The sequence below is a fragment of the Leishmania martiniquensis genome, chromosome 27, assembly GCF_017916325.1.
Source record: "Leishmania martiniquensis isolate LSCM1 chromosome 27, whole genome shotgun sequence".
NCBI classification, from domain to species: Eukaryota; Euglenozoa; class Kinetoplastea; order Trypanosomatida; family Trypanosomatidae; genus Leishmania; species Leishmania martiniquensis.
Window position 1 is genome coordinate 685,234 of NC_090162.1, and position 18,733 is coordinate 703,966.

At 60.4% G+C, this 18,733-nt stretch overlaps 4 protein-coding genes across 4 annotated transcripts; all 4 read left to right on the forward strand.

Annotated features, from left to right (window-relative positions):
* Nucleotides 1-241: 241 nt before the first annotated feature.
* Nucleotides 242-2,743, forward strand: LSCM1_03511 (uncharacterized protein; the record flags this gene model as incomplete). Its single annotated transcript, XM_067321053.1, has 1 exon — nucleotides 242-2,743. The coding sequence occupies one exon, from the start codon at nucleotides 242-244 to the stop codon at nucleotides 2,741-2,743; it is 2,502 nt and encodes an 833-aa protein (XP_067177663.1).
* Nucleotides 2,744-4,305: 1,562 nt separating this feature from the next.
* Nucleotides 4,306-7,032, forward strand: LSCM1_03512 (uncharacterized protein; the record flags this gene model as incomplete). The annotated part of the gene is made up of 1 exon (XM_067321054.1): nucleotides 4,306-7,032. The coding sequence occupies one exon, from the start codon at nucleotides 4,306-4,308 to the stop codon at nucleotides 7,030-7,032; it is 2,727 nt and encodes a 908-aa protein (XP_067177664.1).
* A 2,541-nt stretch (nucleotides 7,033-9,573) lies between these two features.
* Nucleotides 9,574-13,509, forward strand: LSCM1_03513 (uncharacterized protein; the record flags this gene model as incomplete). The annotated part of the gene is made up of 1 exon (XM_067321055.1): nucleotides 9,574-13,509. The coding sequence occupies one exon, from the start codon at nucleotides 9,574-9,576 to the stop codon at nucleotides 13,507-13,509; it is 3,936 nt and encodes a 1,311-aa protein (XP_067177665.1).
* A 644-nt stretch (nucleotides 13,510-14,153) lies between these two features.
* Nucleotides 14,154-17,975, forward strand: LSCM1_03514 (uncharacterized protein; the record flags this gene model as incomplete). The annotated part of the gene is made up of 1 exon (XM_067321056.1): nucleotides 14,154-17,975. The coding sequence occupies one exon, from the start codon at nucleotides 14,154-14,156 to the stop codon at nucleotides 17,973-17,975; it is 3,822 nt and encodes a 1,273-aa protein (XP_067177666.1).
* Between the last annotated feature and the right edge of the window lie 758 nt (nucleotides 17,976-18,733).

Here is an 18,733-nt window from a genome sequence, read left to right on the forward strand (position 1 = left end):
CTTAGTTGCCCCCGTCGTATGTCAAGGCCGAGCGTTGCCTCGCGTCTCTGCAAGGAGCGAAGATTCTCTGCTGCAACTTTGCTTGCGCTTGCCTGCCCGTCCTTGTTCTTCCTTCCGTGCTCCTGGCGCGGCATCATCGATGTGCGCTCTTCCGCGCCACTTTTTTTTTGTTCGGAAGTAGTTACCGCAACACAGGAACATAGGCGTACTTTGAGCAGCTCGCTGGCGGATCACCCAAACAATGCCAGCCGTCGCTGTGGAAAACGGGGTGGCCTCGCATTCCGGCAACGTGACCTCTGGGGTCCACGTGTCGACGGCGGTGTCTGCTGCCGCCCAAGCTGCACCGATGGAGCTTATCACGAAAGAGCTGCTGCAGATCGCTGAAGAGCTTTGCGTCATCGTGCCACGAGGCACATGGCAGAGTTACGGCAGTGAGGAGGAAATTCGAAGGCAAGGAGATAAGGGCGGCGTGGGCGCTCCAGCCATACCTCGTCGCCCGCCCATCACCATTCACTTCGAGGTGTCGAGGCAAGTTATTCTGCGTCACCGTACCTCCACGCGCAACAGCTACGTCACGAAAGAGGCAAGTGAGGACAGCCGCGACCTGCGATCTGTTGACAACCTGCTTTACGAGGTGATGCGCGAGGAGGTGGATATCGGCGTGCAGGCCATACGAAAGCGAATCGAGGCCTCTACGCAAACCCACCACGCCAGACGTGTGAATGCAGTAGCGCAGGCGGAGCCAACTGTCGTGGACGCCTGCATCCGGCACGTACCTCCGCCGAAAGAGGAGCAGCCAAACCTCCGAGCATTTCTGGAAAAGGTGCTCCCACGCACGCTGCTCTGCCTGACGCAGAATTACCAGATTCCCATCTATACAGACGACTTCCGCAATTTCAACGAGGACGACGCCGTCGTCGCCACCCATGATGAGCTTGTCCTCATCGAGAAAGCGAACTACGTCCACATATCTACCAAGGGACGGAAGGTAAGCGGCGTGAGCTGGCGCAGCGGGCGGAAGCGCGACCACTTTGTCTGTGTCGCCTCTATCGCCTTGCTGACACTGTCGGAGCGGTTGCAGTCCAATCGGCGGTGTGAAAGCAGCGTCTCCCTTGTGTGGGACCTGAGCGATCCGATGCATCCCCGCTACTTGCTCGAGGCCCCGGAGGAGGTGCAGGTGCTCCACTTCCATCCAACGAAGCCCAACTTGATTGCCGGCGGTGCCCTCAACGGTCAGGTTTTCCTATGGGACCTCAGCAAGGCTGACGTTGCCAACTTCTTGTCCAATGCGAGCCAGCAGCAGCAGCAGCATCAGAAGCAGCAGCAGCAGCAATCCAATACGGCCGCGGCTGCTGCAGTGGGCGGTGCCAGTGGGGAGGCTGGAGAGTTCCGGGAGGTGAGTGAGGTGCCTCGTATGCCAGACAGTCTGAAGGGTGTCAGTCTAGATGTCGATGGAGACGTGCAGGTGCCTCGTCTGCAGCCGTTCCAGCAGTCGCGCGTCGAGCTGTCGCACCAGGGTCCTGTACATGACTTGCAGTGGCTTCCCGACAGGCTTGAATTTAGCTTCGACGGCAAGCAGACCGTTGTGAACGAGACCCATCAGTTTGCCACCATGAGTGAGGACGGCACGATGCTGGTGTGGGACACTCGACCGCTGCACCTGCCGCAAGATAAGCTGCGCAAGATTAAGCATCAAAGCCGCACCGGCGGTGGTGAGCAGCCATGGGTGCCGCTGTTGCGCTATCAACTCACCAAGCCCGATGGCACTGGCGAGATGCCAGGCTTCCGTTTCTTCTTCAACGGCTGCATAGTAGAGGATGCCCCTTCCTACGCTGCCGTTGTTGCCAGCACTGATGGCGAGCTTGGGTTCTGCTCCATGGTTTCTCAGCACGAGCGGCGATCCTCACTCGTAGTCGCTGCCTTTGGGTACACAAAAGAGACGCGCTTCGTGCGGTCGGTGGTGCCAGCTGCGCACGCCGGTCCCGTCTACTGCGTGGAGCGGCACCCGGTCGTTGGTGACGTTTATCTGACCTGCGGGGACGGCTGCTTCAAGGTTTGGCGTTATGGGCTTTCCATGCCACTGTACGAATGCCCTCAGAGGCCTGGGAGCGTCACGTGTGCCGCGTGGTCTCCAGGCCGCCCGGGGCTCATTATCATAGGCACAGGTAACGGCATGGTGGAGGTGTGGGACCTGCTGGACCGCAACCCCGAGCCGATGCTGACTCATCACCTAGTCCAGGATGCCATCACCTCCATTGCCTTTCAACCGCTGCCACACCGCGTGACACGTCGGTACACGCAGCAGCTCCTGCTCGGTACCAACCTCGGGTCTTTTCATTGGTATGTCCTGCCCCCGGCGCTGTCGCGCGCGTCCAGCGGGGAGAAGAAGTACGTGCGTGCCATGCTGGAGCGTGAGACACGGCGGGTCGCCTACTACGACTGGCGCTGGTCTGAGCGACAGTCTGAGATCGATCGCTTCGGCATTCAAGTCGCAGCAGCACGGCTGCGTGGTACGATCGCGCAGGCGACGTCGATTAACGGCGCGGCAGCAGTTCACGCGAAGGAGAAGAGCGACGCGGCTGATCCTCTGCTCACCGAGCGTCTGCCTAGCAAGGATGAAGCAAGCTTGAGGGATGTGGATAACCCGTACGCTCAGGACCCGCAGCGAGATGCGGAGTTCCTGGAGATGGTGGAGAAGCTGCACCGGCAGGAGCTCCAACAGATGAAGTCGGAGTCAACTTAGTGGGCTGCTTGAAGTAGTGGCGCGGTGTGCAGCCTCTTCTTCGCCTCAGCCCCTCCCCCTCCTCCGCTTACGCCTTCTCCGACGCTTGGTGATAGAGCCCCCATTTGCCCTTGTTTTTTTTCGTGGCGTCTGTGTGAGTCTGCGTGTGCGTGGCTGGTGACTCATGCTGGCGGTAGGTTGCGTTCGTTTAGCTCTTGCCGGCCCCGCTGCGTGAGATAGAAGGGATGAGCGGGTCGTGGGAGAGTGGCAACGGTACGCCATGACGGTAGAGCGTGCATGCTGAGGTTTCTTGGTGATGTGCTCCAGCACCTGTAAGCCGAAGTGCTCTAATGCTGTCTTTTACTGATCCCCATTTCTTTTTTTTTCACTGTTGCCTTCCCCCACCCCCGCCCCGCCTGCCTCCTTGTCGGGTGCGTCTCCGCGTGTGGGGTTCGGTCAACGTAGGCCAGGCTGGGGCACTGCACGAGTGGAATGTACATAGGACCTCCCTCTCGCCTACTGTATAGTGCGATGAGGCTTGAAATGAAGAAGGACGCTGGCTTAGATGTGCCTGTGCTGGCTGCTCCGCAGACGTCGGCTATGTATGATGAGGTCTGTGCCCTTGTGTGACATGCCATCCCCTTCCTCGCCCCTCCCTCCTCCCCTCCCCTCTTCCAGCTGCGACTCGGGCGTACGCTGTATCACGGCGAGGCGCACGAGAGTGAAGTGGAGGGGCGAGAGCGGAGGAGAGTCTAAAAGGTGTCATGGCCTCCAGCGTTCGAGGAATGCACTTGGATGGATGACAGGTCAGCGAGCAGTAAACTCGCGAGTGCCACTCGACTGATTTTGCCGCCCGCGATGAGTGTTGAACGGAGCACTCTTGTGTGGCCGCCCGTCCACGCTTCGTCTCTACCGCTTACCTACACGCACGCCGTGACGGGGCCGTGAGCAAAGAACTCGGCGCCGTCTTGCTCTCCATCACGGACTCGTTACTCTGACCAGAGACTTGCCCGCATCTTCTCGTTTGCTGCGGTGCGCCTTCGCTTACGTCGCCCTTCACTTCTGTTTCTCCGCTCGCTTACTCTCTCTCTCTGACACTCTCAATGCATCGCCCGATGGCTCGTTGCTCCGTGCCACGACGCCTGCCATTTTCAATCAGCAACGCCGGCGAGGTATTCGCGACTCTGTACGCCGCCGCGCGCACGTCTGTTACCGCCCCTGATTTTTTTCCGTTTGGTCTCTTTCCCTCCCCCTTTTTTGTTTACCTATTTGGAACTCAGTGGTGGTCTGCCCTCTGTTGGCTGTTGTGGTGTTGCCCTCTTTCGCTTCATTGCGTCCCCTCCCCCTCCCCCTCCCCGTTTTTCTTTGCCTGCCTGGGGGTGCACAGGCTCCCCTTCCCCCTTCCACAAGCACACACACACACTACTATCCCCAATCCAACCCGACTTTCTCTCTCTTTCGCACGGCGACCTCTGTCCCCCTTTCCCCATCTACTTTGGAGTGTCATACAGCTCTTTTATCTGTTGTTGCTCTACGCCTGGGCTGTCTCTCTCCCGCATACTCGTTGCCCCTTCATCTTCGCCATGTCCGGCTCTGAGGCACTCAATCACATACCGGATCGGTTTATCTTCTTGCCGTTCCGCCTCGGCGAAAAGGACATCCCGGACTGGTCTCTGTGCTCGCGCTACATCGCTACCAACCACTCTAGCAACAACACCACCACCGTAGATGACGCCATCAAGTCCATGTCAGCGTACCACAACACGATCGTGAAGACGTGCACCCTCAACGACTCGAAGCGAACACCAAACGAGAGCTTCATTCAGCACACGCTGCTGCGCTACTGCCGCCTGGTGGGGCAGGCGCAGGCTCACCTGCCACTGCATAGTGGGCACGTGAATAAAAACCTAAAGTTCCTCTGGTGCGACAGCTTTGACGAGTCGGCCAAGTACGAGAGCACCAATTCGAATTCGGAGCTGGTGAGCTGCGTGTACAACCTGGCTGCCTCGTACGTGTACGTGGCGGTGGCGCAGGCACACACAGGGTCCATGGATGAGGTGAAGGATGCGTTCAAAAACTTCCAGAACGCGGCCGGCTACTACGAAATGGTCACCTCAATGCTGGACCGACTGCCACCCGACCAGCTAACGAAGGGTGATATGAAGCGAGACTCTCTGGCGATGCTCACGCGGATGTGTCTCGCGCAGGCTCATCACTGCGGCTACCTCAAGGCGGAAGGGACAATGAAGGGAAAGCAGGATATGCTCTCCAAAATCGCTGTGGAGGCAGCGAAGCTGTACGAGGATGTTCTCTCCTCCTTCAAGACCTCGGTCTGGATGGCAAAGAGGGCAGCCAACGCGAAGGCAGTCGAGGCCCACCTCGGAGCCAACGTCTGCCTCTTCAAAGCACGCGCGCACCTTCACCTCGGCGTCAAAAGTGAGGACGATGGCGATTTGGGCGCGGCTATCGCACACTACCGAAAGGCAAAGGAGCACTTGACGAGGCTGCCCCGCATGCCGACGCAGCCGCTGACGTTGTGGGTAAACAGTATCGTCACGAGCGCCAATGTGGCAGAGGAAAAGGCAGAGAAGGCAAACACGTCCGTCTACTTCGCCCGCATTCCAAAGGAGGTACCGGAGCCGGAGGGGTTACCCCGCTCGCTCGGCACGGCGACAGAGCACCCGAGCTTCGTGCGTTTTGTGTCGATGCGCGGCGACGACCCCTTTTTCGGGATCGTCCCCGCGCACATCGCAAAGACGGTGAGCGCATGGCGCGAGAAGCAGCGTAACCTGGTCCATGCCTGCACCTCCGCTGCCTCCTACACGCGGAAGAGCACGCAGACGAAATTTGAGACGTTAGGGGTCGAGGCGGCGATTCAGGCCATGTCTGGTGAGGCAGAGGGCCGCGGCCGTGTGCCGGAGCCGCTGCGCTCGAAGATTTTGAAGCTGCGCGAAGAGAACAAAACCTCGAGCGGCGCCACCCTCAGCGTGACGGACATTCTCATGAACAACGTAAACACGTGCAGCGAGATGTACCAAGTCGCCGACAGCAAGCTGAAGGAGGTGAGCGAGGAGCTAGAGAAGGACAAGAGGACAGACGAGCGCTATAGGGAGGCTTACGGGGAGAAGATATGGCGTGCCGTGCACCCCGCCTTCGACCAGACCCCGGACTACCGCACGCTCTCGGCCGCCATCAGCGAGCACGAGAACGGCCTGCAGCAGTGGCTCGTAGCGCCCTTCAACGAGGCGAAGAGGACGATGGAGGAGAACATGCGCAACATCGCCCGCCTGGACTGGCCAATTGTCGATTTGGATGCGTTGATGCCGTTTGTGGGCACTAAGGAGGCTCGCCAGCAGTCAGACAAACTCATGGAGCTGGTGGGGAAGCTCAAGGAGCTGGTGGAGACGAGGGTGCGTATCGAGAACGAGCAGGCCGCGGAGGAGAAGGTACTGCAGGACATGCTCGACTCCGACGACGTTGTCTTCAGTATTTCCTCCGTGGAGTCGACGCAGCGAGATGCTATCCTGGCCAATGGATCCAAAGAAATCGCCGATGTGATCAGCAAGGTGAACGAGAAGGTGCGGCAAGAGCGTGCGCTTGTGTCAACGGCGGAGGAGCTGATGGAGCAGATCGGCACGTTGCAGAGCGCGGACCCGATTGTGGCAGAGATTCAGCATGTGTCTAACGGACTTGAAAAGGCTTGCTCCATCTATCAAGAGCTCATGAAGGACTTCGCTAGCATCTTGCAGTACGGCACGAAGGCCTTGGACGAGATCGAGACTACTCTCAGAAACGCCAAATCCTACACGATGAGCCGCCAGCTCGCGGCAGAGGAGGTGCAGAGCCGTCTGGATGCGCAGATCGCGGCGAAGGTGAGCGAGATGCAAGAAGCGGAGAGCCAAATCGCCGAATCGAGACGGCGCCAGGAAATCCTGCAGCAGCAAATTGCCTCACTGCAGGAGCAGGTGCTGCATCAGCCCGCTCATCAGTACCATCCGCCGCCGCCGCCACCGCCGCAGCAGCCAGCATATCAGTACCCACCGTCGCCTCTGCACCATCAGCAGCAGCAGCAGCAGCAGTACTATCAGACGGCAGCGGCGCCGTCTCCGGCATATATGTACCCTTCTCCGCCCATGCAGCAGGCGCCGCCTGCTCCGCCGTCATACGATCAACTCAGCAGCGTGCCCTCCGTTCCATCCGCGCAGCCACCACTGGCGCAGCAGATGGGTGCGTACCAGTATCCGCCCCCACCGCAGGAGCAGTCTCGGAGCTCTTGCCACCCCTCGTACAAGCCGCCATACGCACTTTAGGCACTGTGCGCGCGCGGGCCCCCTACCCCTCGCCACACGCATGCACGCATTCCCCACTCCGCTCACTGATGTCCTCGTGTCTTTTCCTTCGCCTCCGGCTGCCTCCCTTTTTTCATTGTTTTTTCCACCTGCCACACTTTCTCTCGCATGACGCTGGACACCTTCCTGCGCGGCATCATCAGGGCCCAGTGCTTCTGTGTGTGTGTGGGTGGGTGGGTGGGGGAGAGAGGCCAAGAACCTGCAGCCTGTCTTCGTGTGCGGCTGCGAGCTCACGATGCCGGCATACAGGGTCGGACTGCCCCTGTACCGCAGAAATGTGCGCACACGGCCGCGTCTTTTGCATCGGCTCACTGCGAGCCGTGCCGATGATGCCATTCGATATACGCGTCCACCCTTGCCCTTTCCTACTTTGCTGCGTGGCGTCGGTGCTGAGTACAGTGGCGGGGCTTAGGGCTGCGCGGTGGGCGCGGCAGAAATTGCAATGGGCTGAATGACGCCTGGCGGTGTTTGTCGGCCATTTCTCGGGGCACCGCCTTAGTCCAAGAGAGGTGAGCGGGGAGGTGGCTGCATGTAGTCATGTGCAGAGTTCTTTGCTGCAGTATGGTATGTCGAGAACGCACGAGTCCTCCGCTCGCGATCGCCGCACGTCCTTCAACGGTAGATGCGTCGGACGATCCCCTGAAGAAGGGATGCCTTCCTCAGCTTCTCTTCAGCATCCTCCTCCTTTTTTTCTCTTCTGTGCACGTCTGCGTAATTGTGTTCGTACCCGTCTCTCTGTGAGGGCCGGCAGGGTCGCGCCCGCCCGTCCGCCCGCCCCCCTCCCTCTACCCCTCTCCCTTCCCCCAACAGCCACAAGAAAAAAAATATGAGCCTTTATACTCCTCGCCAGCGGCGATTCTCTGGGAGTGGGAAACGGAAACTGTATGCGAGGCCGTGTGACACCCTTCGGTGATGCGCGCGTCTTTGTGTGTGTGGGTGTGTCTTAAACCTTTCACATTTGTTGTCTCTCGTCTTTTTTTGTTGAAGATGTTCGTGCGTATGTGTGTGTCTGTGAGAGAGTGAGCGAGAGAGTGGCAGGGGAGAGGGGGCGGCGCCCGACACGCACTCTTTTCTTCTTCCGTTTGCCAGCTCCTCCACCGCTTTTGTCGTGAAGCGCCATCCCTTTTCCCCCGGCTTGGTGAAACAAAACGACAGAGCCGCACTGTACGCCGCACACGGCGGCGTTCTGAATCCTTTTTTTTCTTGCGGCCGTTTGTGAGCCTTTGAAGCCCTGCGCCTGGTGGCACCGCGTCCTCCCAGCTTTCCTTTGCCTGTGTCTATGCGCACGGCACGCACGCCAGGATATTTCGCAGTGGGTCAGGGGGGAGGGAAGGGGAAGGCCTCCTTTGCTCTCTGCTTCGTTTCAGAATGATCGCTTTTCCCTTTGACACATACACACACCTTCCGCTCTTCCCCCCTGCCGCCTCCCTTTCCTCTTCCGTTTGACATGTGTGTCTCTGCGTGTTGTCGCCTTACTTCTTTGCTTGCTGTCTTTCATCTATGCGCATGACGCCACAGCACGCGCGGAGTTCCCCTCATTGTAATATGTGCTTGGTGGTACGCCCTACAAGACAGGCAGGAGAACGCCTTCTACCCTCCCTCTCACCTTCCGCGCAACCCCCTCTGCTCTTTTTCACTGTTTCCGTGTTGCCGTTGGACTCAGAGGGGCTTCCGGAGGGACCCCGTTGCGGTGTGTGTGTATGTCTCTCTGTGCGCGTGAGTGTGTGTGTCCCCTCCCCCATCTCTCACCCTCTCTGAAGTGTGGGAGGCGAACAAAACAAAGAGAAAGCAAGAGCGCACGCAAAGCTGATCGCTGCCAGGCGCGTGTGGTTATGCTCACATCTGTGGCGGAGGGGGCCCTACCACTTTCCTCTCTTCTGCCTCGCTGCTGCCGCTTATCTCTGCGGTTGTGGGGAGTGGCAGTGGCTATGGAATCCCGCGCCCTCTTGCGTCCCTTCGCTATGAAGGCGTCACTGCTGTCCTCAGCCACCCCCACCCCCCTCTCCTCCTCCTCTCGATTTCGCTTCGGTATTTCTCTTGGTCTGTTTGTGCTGTGCGTTTTTCACCCGCCATCCCCATTCGCTCTTGTCCGTTTGGCCTTCTCCTCTGTGCTGTAAGCGCTTCGCCTTTGTGATGAATGGAAGGGAAAGCGGCAAAAGAGATTCCTCCCCATCCCTAACACACACACACACGTACAAACTTGACGGTGCGTGTGCACTAGTCTTTGTGCGTGTGGCGGCTCCTGGCGTAAGCCCTCCACGTCGATGCATCAGAGGAGGGGGAGGGGGCAGGCAGGTCACGTTTGCAGGTGCGTTTTTCATCTGTGGGTGCGTCGTGTTCTCTTCCTCTCTCTCTAAGCGGGAGTGCTGAAGCGACAAGCCAAACGCGGCCCAACGCGTCTCGCCATAAACGCACACACATTAGATACGCGCATTCGCCCATAGATTTTGAGAAGAGTCGGAAACAGAAGCAAAGCGTTCTGTCGCCATTTCCCAGCGTGCGATGAGCGTGACCGATCCATACTCGCTGTCACCGCCCGATGGTGCGGCGGAGATGACACTTTTTCAAATCCTGTTTCCGACTCAGGGTGCGGATGCAGCCAGGGTCGCCATGAGAGAGGTCGTTCCAGTGAAGACACGGAGCGACAGCTTGCCTGAGAGGGTGGCAGGGGTGCTTGCGGTGCCGTCCTCATCGGCCTCCGAGCGAATTCGAGCATGGGAGACAGCGCCCGGCACGCCCACAGCACGGCTGCTGAGTGACCCGGAGAGCAGCGAGTCGGAATGCTGCCACGATCCCTCTTGCCGTCACACTGCGGATGCGCCGTCGCTGTCGCGTGAGTATGCGGCAGAGGGATCCCGTGTCCAACACCCAGGTGCAGCTGCTCAGGATCATAGTACGTGCGCCGATGGTGACACTAGTAGGGTGCCATTCGCGAAGCGCGTGCGAGAAGTGGAGCGTCGATTTCGGGAGCAGATGGAGGTGCACCGCGGCCTGGCGGCGGCCTCCCGCCAACTCGACGTCCTTGAGCATTCTGTTCACATGTTTCAAGCAGAGCGGCGCACGCGCGCGTTCGCGCGGACACTTGCGGAGCGTCAAGACGCCATCTGGGCCCGCGTGTGGCCCGCCAGCTCTTTTCCAACGGTGGAGAACGCTGCAGCGATCGGTCATCGTCAAGCGGGCGCATCGGCCCCAGTTGTACCCATTCCGGCCACGCGCGGCGGGGAGACGCCTGCGGTGAAGCCAGCTGTGCGCCCTGGCGACAGCTCTGCGACCCCCTCGACCAGCAGCGCTCCCTCACCCTGGCCTCAAGGGTCGCCGACGGGTGCTTTGCTCAAAGACATCATCACCGCTTACTCGAAGTCGCGCGAGCTTCGGGGGACCAGCAGCGGCAGCAGCAGCAGTGCCGCTGTCGCTCCCCCTCCGCCGCCCTTATCAAAGCCGAGAAAAGGAGCCCCACTCCCTCCGGCACGGGTGTCTCAGAGGACTGCCACTGGGTTGCAAATTGTCAGGCCTGAGGAGGCGCCGAAGCCGTACACTCTCATTCGCTATGTCAAGGCGCGGTCCGAGCAGGTTTCAGCCACGCATAGCACTGCTGACCGCCAAGGCAGCTTGGCATCGCCAACTGGTGCCTCTGCCGCGACGACAGCAGTGTCTGCAGATTTCCCGGAAGCGATCAGAGCAGTGGAAGACTACTCGCGAGAGCTCTCCACCGTCGAGGAAGAGGACCACCAAGCGCACCAAGAAGGTGCAGGCGAAGTCTCTGATGAGAGCAGTGGCAGCGTCACCGATGCAGCCGCATCGATAGATGACACGTACGACACAAATACGTTCGACTCGCATGTCTCGTACGAAAGCGCCGCAGGCTCCTCGGTGAGCAGCTCAGAAAGCTCCATCGCGAGCCCTTCCATCCCGACCGAAGACGCGACGTCGCCTCCCCTCACGTACACCACCGTCTCCGAAGACGCGGAAAGCGCAGCTGTCGGGTGTCGGTCAAGGGACAGTCTTCGCTTCGAAGGTAAGAGGAGTGGCGCTCCCGTGGCGGAAGACCCGCGCGCCGCGCCCTTTGCTGAAGTTCTGCATGCGTTCTTCGACGCCTGTCGGTGTGTTTCGGCAGCCTCTGCTCAACTGCTTCAGTCTCCGTACATTCGAGAGAAGAGCCACACTGCTCGTCAGCGACGGAAGCACGCCTCGCTGCCGGCGACGAAGTGCGCTGCCAGCTCAGCTTTGACTTCAGAGAAGGACGCCAGTGAAGCAGGAGAAGAGACGAGAGACTTTGTATCCTCTCTAGGTGCTCATGCAGCCACCGGCGCAGGCGTCTCACACGCTGCTTGGTGCGAAGACTTATACCGGCAGCTACGCAATGTGCGTCGTCTTCAGCGCTTCCGCGGCCACCTGCTTCGCCACCTGAAGCGCGTTGATGTCCAGGAGCAGACTCGTCGAAAGGCAACGCGACTTCTGCGGGAAGCGCAGATCCTTGCCAAAGCGCGCCGTAAGCTGCTCTCTGGCGCCATTGTCCCGGACGATCCCTCCTTGGAAGGAATGTTGCGCGACATGGAAGGGGTCTCCAAGGGAGGACGTGAGGAGAGGCGACTGCGCCGTGGTGGTAGTGGTCACGGCAAGGGCAAGCCATGGCCGCCGTATCCCTCGTCTCCGCGGCATCCAGCGAGGTCGCTGAGCGACCAAGACACGATAACAGAGGTGCTGTTCACCGACACGAATAGCGACATCAGCGATGGTGTCGCCTCAGCTGACTCTGATGTGGTGGAGGAGGAGCTGCCGTATGGCAGTCACCAAAGCGGTAGCGTCGTCTCGGACAGCATCGTCGAGGAAGAGGTGGACAGGTGGGAGGACGCCTCGGGCTACAGCGAGGCTGCCAGCGGTGGCGCCGTCTCGTCCGCAGTGTCGAAGCGCCGTGGAGGCGACGGGGAACCCTCCTACGGCAGCGACTCCTTTGAGGCCGCGAGCCATGCAGACACCGTGGGAGGCTCTGCGTGGGTCGGGTGCTCTGGTGCGATGGCGCAGGGCGGCCTAGAGGCCATCGAGGAAGAGCTCGCCGAGAGGCTCGCTGAACTGCCGCCGGATGCCATCTCCGACGGGAGACGGATTCCATCCGACGTGGACGAGCTCGTCGACCTCCTCCCCTCCTCACTCATCCCAAGCGAAACCGACGGCGGCGCTGCGAGTTTGCAAAGCAGCTCTGCAGACACCCTGATCTCTAGCGTTGTCACGGACCGGAGTAGCTCCGCTGCAGCCTTGCAGGTGCAGCAGCGCCGCTTATACGTCGGTGCAAAAGGCCTCGCCGAACGGTACGCGGCCGCCGGCGAGGCAGCAGCGGGTGTCCGTAGTGGGGCCACGACGGATCACACGGCGTACATTTGCGACGCCCCAACCTCTGGTGTGTACAGCGTGCCGGAGGACGCCGATGTGGATACGTCGGTGCGGCAGAGTACAGACGTCTGCCCGGAAGGTCCCCTAGACTCGCTGTCCAGGACGAGTGGAGGGGTAAGCGACCTGGACAAGGCAGTACCCGACGGGATGGCTAACACGAGGCGGAGTCGAAGGTCAAGCACAACCCCCTCGGCTCCTCGCGACGGGGGCAGCGGCAGCAGCAGCAGCAGCTCGGAGGATGCTTTGGCAGGATTGGAGGCGGACCTGAGCCTAACGAAAGAGCGTCGACGCCAAGCGTTGCGCTCTGCCTCTGATGTGCCAACGTTCGAGCAGCTATACAATCCCCTCGTGCAACGGCTGAGGGAGGAGGGGGCACCGAGCAGCGGCGATCACACGAGCTCTTGTCACGGCAGCAGCCGCTCACCGACGCCAAGTCGACGGGAAGGCGAGCCTGGACACCGCGTCGACGTTGTGGGCTCGGGCGCCGTTGTCTCGGCCCATCATGAGCGAGGCGCGGAAGACATTGCACCCCATCCGACACCGCGGACAGAGGTCGGCACACAGGCAGAGATGCACGTCGTGGCTCGCCACCCTGCTGCTACACTGGGAGCTTCGCAGATTCGAGTCACATATCCAGTGGAGGATTATGTGGCACAGAGTGCGTGGAAAGCGCGTCAGCTGCATATCTTGCAGCAGTTGCGGTCACCAATCGCAGCTGATTTGGGGAGCGCACCCGAAAGCTCAGTAGAGGCCAGCGGCAACCCAAGGCACGATCGTCAGCGGCGGCATCAGCCACCGAAGGACGAGGCTGAGGCTGCACTGGATGCTGCTGAATCTGCGGCACGGGAAGAGTGGGCGCAGCACTGGGGCATTGTGGAGGCGCTACTGCAGACGCGTTTCTTCGCTTCATCTCGAGGCGATGCTATCGAGCCATTGCAGGCACCGGCTCACAGTGGGAACGTCCTCCCTTGCTTCGCTCCCTTGAATTCAGCAGCATCTAGTCGGGACGCTTCTCAGTCAAATGTGCCCGTATCGTCAGCATCATGCTGAGCGAGCTCGCGTCTGCATGCATAGAAGCAGGTTGAGCTCGTTTATGGCCCCCGCCACCACCCATCTGTGGTTGTATTCTCGTGTACATGCATTGCGTTGCTTCCGTAGTTGTGTCACAGGGGGGGGTTGCACGAAGATGAGTGATTATGTGCCTGTGAGCCTGAGCGGAGCCTACTCAGCAAAGCTCCTATTAAGGCGCATGGGAGGAGAGCACGAGAGGCACACCAAGCAGGCACATGAGGGAGAATGACACGGCGAACCTGCCGCCGTAAATCTTGTGCCGTCGCCACCGGTCAGGGGCCGGACGGCTGTGCCATGCACTGTCTCCCTCACCTCACCGCCCGCTGTGAGGTGAGCTGTTAGATGAGGTGCACGATGGGGGTGTGCCGCCTCCCTTCACTCGGGTCACCTTCAAGTCTCAGCGTTTGCCCCTCGTCTTTGTGTCCACCTTCTGCTTTTCGACCAACATCATGTATACACACATACTGTCGCGTGTGCACCACCTGTCGCAACCCTTCCTCACACACACACACACACAGAGAAGCGCCGATACAGCACCTCCGCATGGGAAGACAGGCGTTGGGTTTCTCTGGCTGCGCTCCACGTCTCCTTCTGGTCCCGTTCTCGCACCAGGCTCCTGACATATGGCGCATCGCCGCCGAGACGCCGTCGACCCCTCCTCCGATAATGAGGAGCACGTCAACTTCCTCGACGATGACTGTGGCCGTAACGCGCTGCAGCTGGCGGCACGAGGCAGCGCAATTATTTCCACCCTGCAGCGACTGGCCACCCACATCCCGGCTGAGTTTACGGCTCCGAGCGGGACACCTTATGCAAGTCTCATCTTGGACTTCAGCTACTTCAAGAGCCAAGAGCAGGTGGAGCAGGCCATCTCGGGTTCACCAGAGCTGCTTGAGTTTGACAAGGAGCTGTACGACACACACATGGAACTGCTGGAGAATTTTATGGCGCTTTTTCGGGGCATCTACGGCTACGTAGTAGAGCTCAACCGCTACGTGCGCGAGATTCAAGACGGCCAGTACGTGGCCCAGACGCTGGATACGGTGCTGGCATCCGCAGATGGTCGACAGCTCCTCTGTGAGCTGTATCACCTCTACGGTGTAATGTTGCTCCTGATGGACCACAAAATAGGCGGCTTGGTGCGGGAGCGCATCATTGTGAGCTACGTGCGGTACCGAGGCGCCGGTGAGGCCCACACTGTGGAAGTGGCTGAGCTGTGTCGAGCAACGAGCCAGAGTGCCGTGGGGGGTGCATCTGTGGCCGACAGCAGCAACTACCCTGTTGACTTCTTTGGGCGCGTTCCGGTGCAGAAAGGCGTTGTGGCGCGACTGCTAGCCTGCATTCGGTCAGACGACATATACCGCATGTCCAGCCACTACCCGAACCCAGAGCACCGCAGCGCTGCCATGGCGTTGCAGGGTGGTCTCGCATACGTCCTCCTCTTCTTCTGCGGCGACGTGCTGGCGCAGCAACCGCCAGTAATGAAGGAGTTGGTGGAGAAGCACTTTGCCGACAACTGGGTTGTGCACTATTACGCCGGGTACACCGCAGACCTTTCTGCGGCCTGGGCTGCGTTTCCAGCGGCACGCGCGGCGCTCCTGCGCACTCTCGAGACGCACAGCGTCACGTATCACGTGCAACGGATGTGTGCTGCGCTGTCACGCAGCGCGGAAAATGTGCAGGCCGTGTTGGGGGAGGGTGTGCTAACAGAGAACTATGTCTTGGACAACATACACGCGTCGCTTCTGCCCCTCATCACGGAATCGAACGTGGTGCTTCGTTGGTTTGTGCTCCAAGGGGTGTGCCCCGCTTCGGCGGCATCGCCGCAAGTGTCGAAGGCTCGTGGCGACCCCGAACAAGAGAGCCTGCGCGCCGCGGCAGAAGCGGCGGCGCAGGCGGTGCGCGCCAGCTTTGAGGACGACGAGCTTCTGACGCTTCTCCTGGCCACAGCGCAGCTCGAGCACCACGTTCAATCGCGCTTTGTCCTACTACTCCAGGAGAAGACAGGGCGCTGGGCCAGCGCGAAGCGGCAGGCAGTGCTGCGCATGAAGAAGCTGTCACACTTCTTTTCGGAGGACAACCTGCTCGACACGTCGGTGCACGATGCAGAGCTGGAGCGGTGGTTTGCCGAGGTTGGTGCTCGTATCGCCAACCTGCGCTTAAAGCGGCAGAGGTCGCACGCAACACGGCGCAAGCTGCAGAGGCTGGTGGCGGCGCTGGAGAACATACAGGATTTTGCCCAGGTGAACCAACAGCTGCAGGTGCTGCAGTACGTTCGAGAGACGTGTGCTGACCTGCAGCAGATGCTGCAGTACATGAATGCGGAGCGCCATGTGCTAGGCCGACTTGCCACTGTCACGGACTTCAGCTATGCGTGGGAGCTCCTCTCCGCTCGCGGATACCTGGTGCGAGAGCTGCAGGCACGCATTCGGCAGCAGCCGGTGGTGGCGGCGCAGATGCAGGCACTCTTTGCGAAGCTCTCGTCGCTGCTTCACCTGCCGTGCATTCGTATAGATCAAGGCATCGCCGTGAGCGCCGCAAGCGCGCTGGGAGTGGATGCACGGCTTGAGCGAGCGCTGCAGTCGACCTCCACTTTTTACTCGGAGGAGGTGATTTCCTTTCTGCGAAGCGTTCTGCAGGTGATACCGACCTCGATCTTCGAGGTGCTGCATAAGGTCATGTACCTTCTCACGGGTACATTGCGTGAGTGCCCAAGCAAGCTGCAGCGCGATGAGTGGAAGCAGTGGAGCCAACTTGAGACGCGGGAGCAGCTCTGCGCGTACACTGCCGACATCGCCCGCTACGCAGCTGGGCTGCTGGCAATGGAAGAAACGACGGTCGGTATCATGCACGTGAACCCACATCAGCTCCTCGAGGACGGTATACGCAAGGAGCTTGTCGAGCATATCACGCGGGAGCTGCACTCCGGCATCTGGTTCGACCGCTCGAGGCCGTCCACGGTGGAGGGGCTGGACAAAGAGCTGGTGCAGCTCGGGGCCCGGCTGCGTGGCATGCGAAGCTCCTTCGAGTATATTCAGGACTTCGTCAACGTGCACGGGCTGCACATATGGATGGAGGAGTTCCAGCGCATTGTCCGCTTCACCCTGCAAATGGAGTGCAACGCGTTCGCGCCCAGGAAAGTGTACCCGTGGAGCTCACCCTATCAATCGGAGAGCATTACGATACCGTACTTTGCGCCGACGCAGCCCAAGCACGCGTACAGCTTCCTCGGCCACCTGGTGCAGCACCTGCTGTACCTGACGGACCCGTGCGAGTCCATCTACTTCCCCGCCTACGGTGCATGGTTCACACGGCACCGACTGTGCGAGTGCGTGGGGCCGCGCTTGCTTTCCCGCATCGCAGAGGCGGTCGATTGCATTGGGCTCACCTGCCTCGACGAGCTCTTGAGCTCTATCGCCACCAAAGACATACAGCTACTGCTGCAGCGACTCGCGGAGTCGGTGGTGCCGCTCGAAGCAGCGCAACGTGGCATCGTTCAAGATGTCTGGAAGCGGTGCATGCCCCCATCCACGACCCCCGACAAAGACACTTTCTTGAAGGACTACGATCAGCTGGCAGCTGTGCTGAACGAATCGGCAGTGGCGGAGGAGATTGGCGTTGTTTTGATGCGCGTTGGCCGTATTGCGGTGATGCGCCAGCTGATTTCCCACCAGCTGCGCTCAGACAGCAAGCAAGATAGCTGCGCTCTGGTTGCGTGTGCGCAGGCAGTCAACACCGCCGTCTTAGCAACACTAGACAGTCACCTTGCCATGGACCCGCTTGAGCCAAGGGTCGCTGGCGCCACGCGGTCGTGTCCAGAGGTGTCGGAGGGGCTGGTGTGCAGCACGGCACCGCTGCTCAGTTCTGTTGGCCTCACAGACCCGTTTGCGATGATGTACACAGTTGCGGATGGGAATGACGGCGCCCCCCCTTGGGATGACCGCACTAGAGGCGGGGTTGGCATTGGCGCGCCAACACACGTGCCTGCCACTATTACCAGCAGCACTGCTTGCCCCGTCGCGCTGCCGACGAAGCTGTCGCTACCCTTTCTGGTGCTGCCGCTGTGCGTAATGGTGCTGCTCAACGTGCAGAAGTGTACCTACAGCTCCCGCTTTGACAGCTGCATTCCAGCGGAGAAGACGGACGATGTGGACCCCACAGTCCTCGCAGTCGGCGTGGCGAGCCTACTGCAGCAGTTCCCGCTGGAGGCAACACACCTCCTCTCGCAGCTACTGGCGCAGGTGGTGAGGGTATCCATCACTGCGAGATCTTCAACCCCTGCGGAGAAGGGAAAGGGGCCGCCCCAGCCGCTCGTTTGCCGCTGCGCCGATTCCTTAGCCATGTGGATGGATGTACTCCAACACTACCTGCTGCGGTGCACAGGCAGGGAGCCAACACCGATGGTGCCCTTCAGTGTACTGGACCGCTTTGCGCAGTCAACGTGAAGGGCTACGGGGAGGAAACGAAAGCAGACCGCATGAAGGATGCGACGCGCAGCATTGCGAATTCGCCCGCTGCCGCCGCGATCCGACCGCCTTTGCCGAGGCTCTCCTCATGTGCACCTGTACACACACACGTCGCGCAGCCCCTCAGCCCCATTTTCCGCTTCATCGTGCGCGCTTCGCGCCACCGGTACGCCAGCGAATGAGATGTGCACACAAGGCGGCCCCCGCCCCTGCCCCCGTGGCACCCACGGCTGTATGTCCTGATCGTCTCGAGCACATCGTTCTGCCGTCGGAACTCATCCATGCCAGTGACACCCCCCCCGTGTGCTTTAGCGTCCGTGCGATCGAGGACTGCTGGGGGTGAGGCCATCACAGGACGGCGTCCATCCCTCGATGGCTGTCTCATGGGGGCCCTTTGGCCAGCGCATCAGAGAACGGGCGATGCCACGGGAAACGTGTGAGGCACTTTCTGAGGAGCTGATTTCAATCGCTCCAGCTTTAGCGCCCAGAACAGTTAGTAAGCGGCTTTACCGGCGGCACCGGCATGGGCGGGGCCGTCCTTCCGTGTGTCTCCCACGCCGGGTGGTACGAGTGCGCAGCCGTTCCAGTAGCGCTACGGCTGGGGGTGACATTGCCTGGCATGCGATGGAGGGCTGCCCGTGCCGCCAGGCCGCTCGCAGGAATGTAGACGGACGTGAAGCGCATCCGCCTAGTAGGGGGTATCGCATCGAAGCCGGACTGTCACTGCAGTGGCTTTG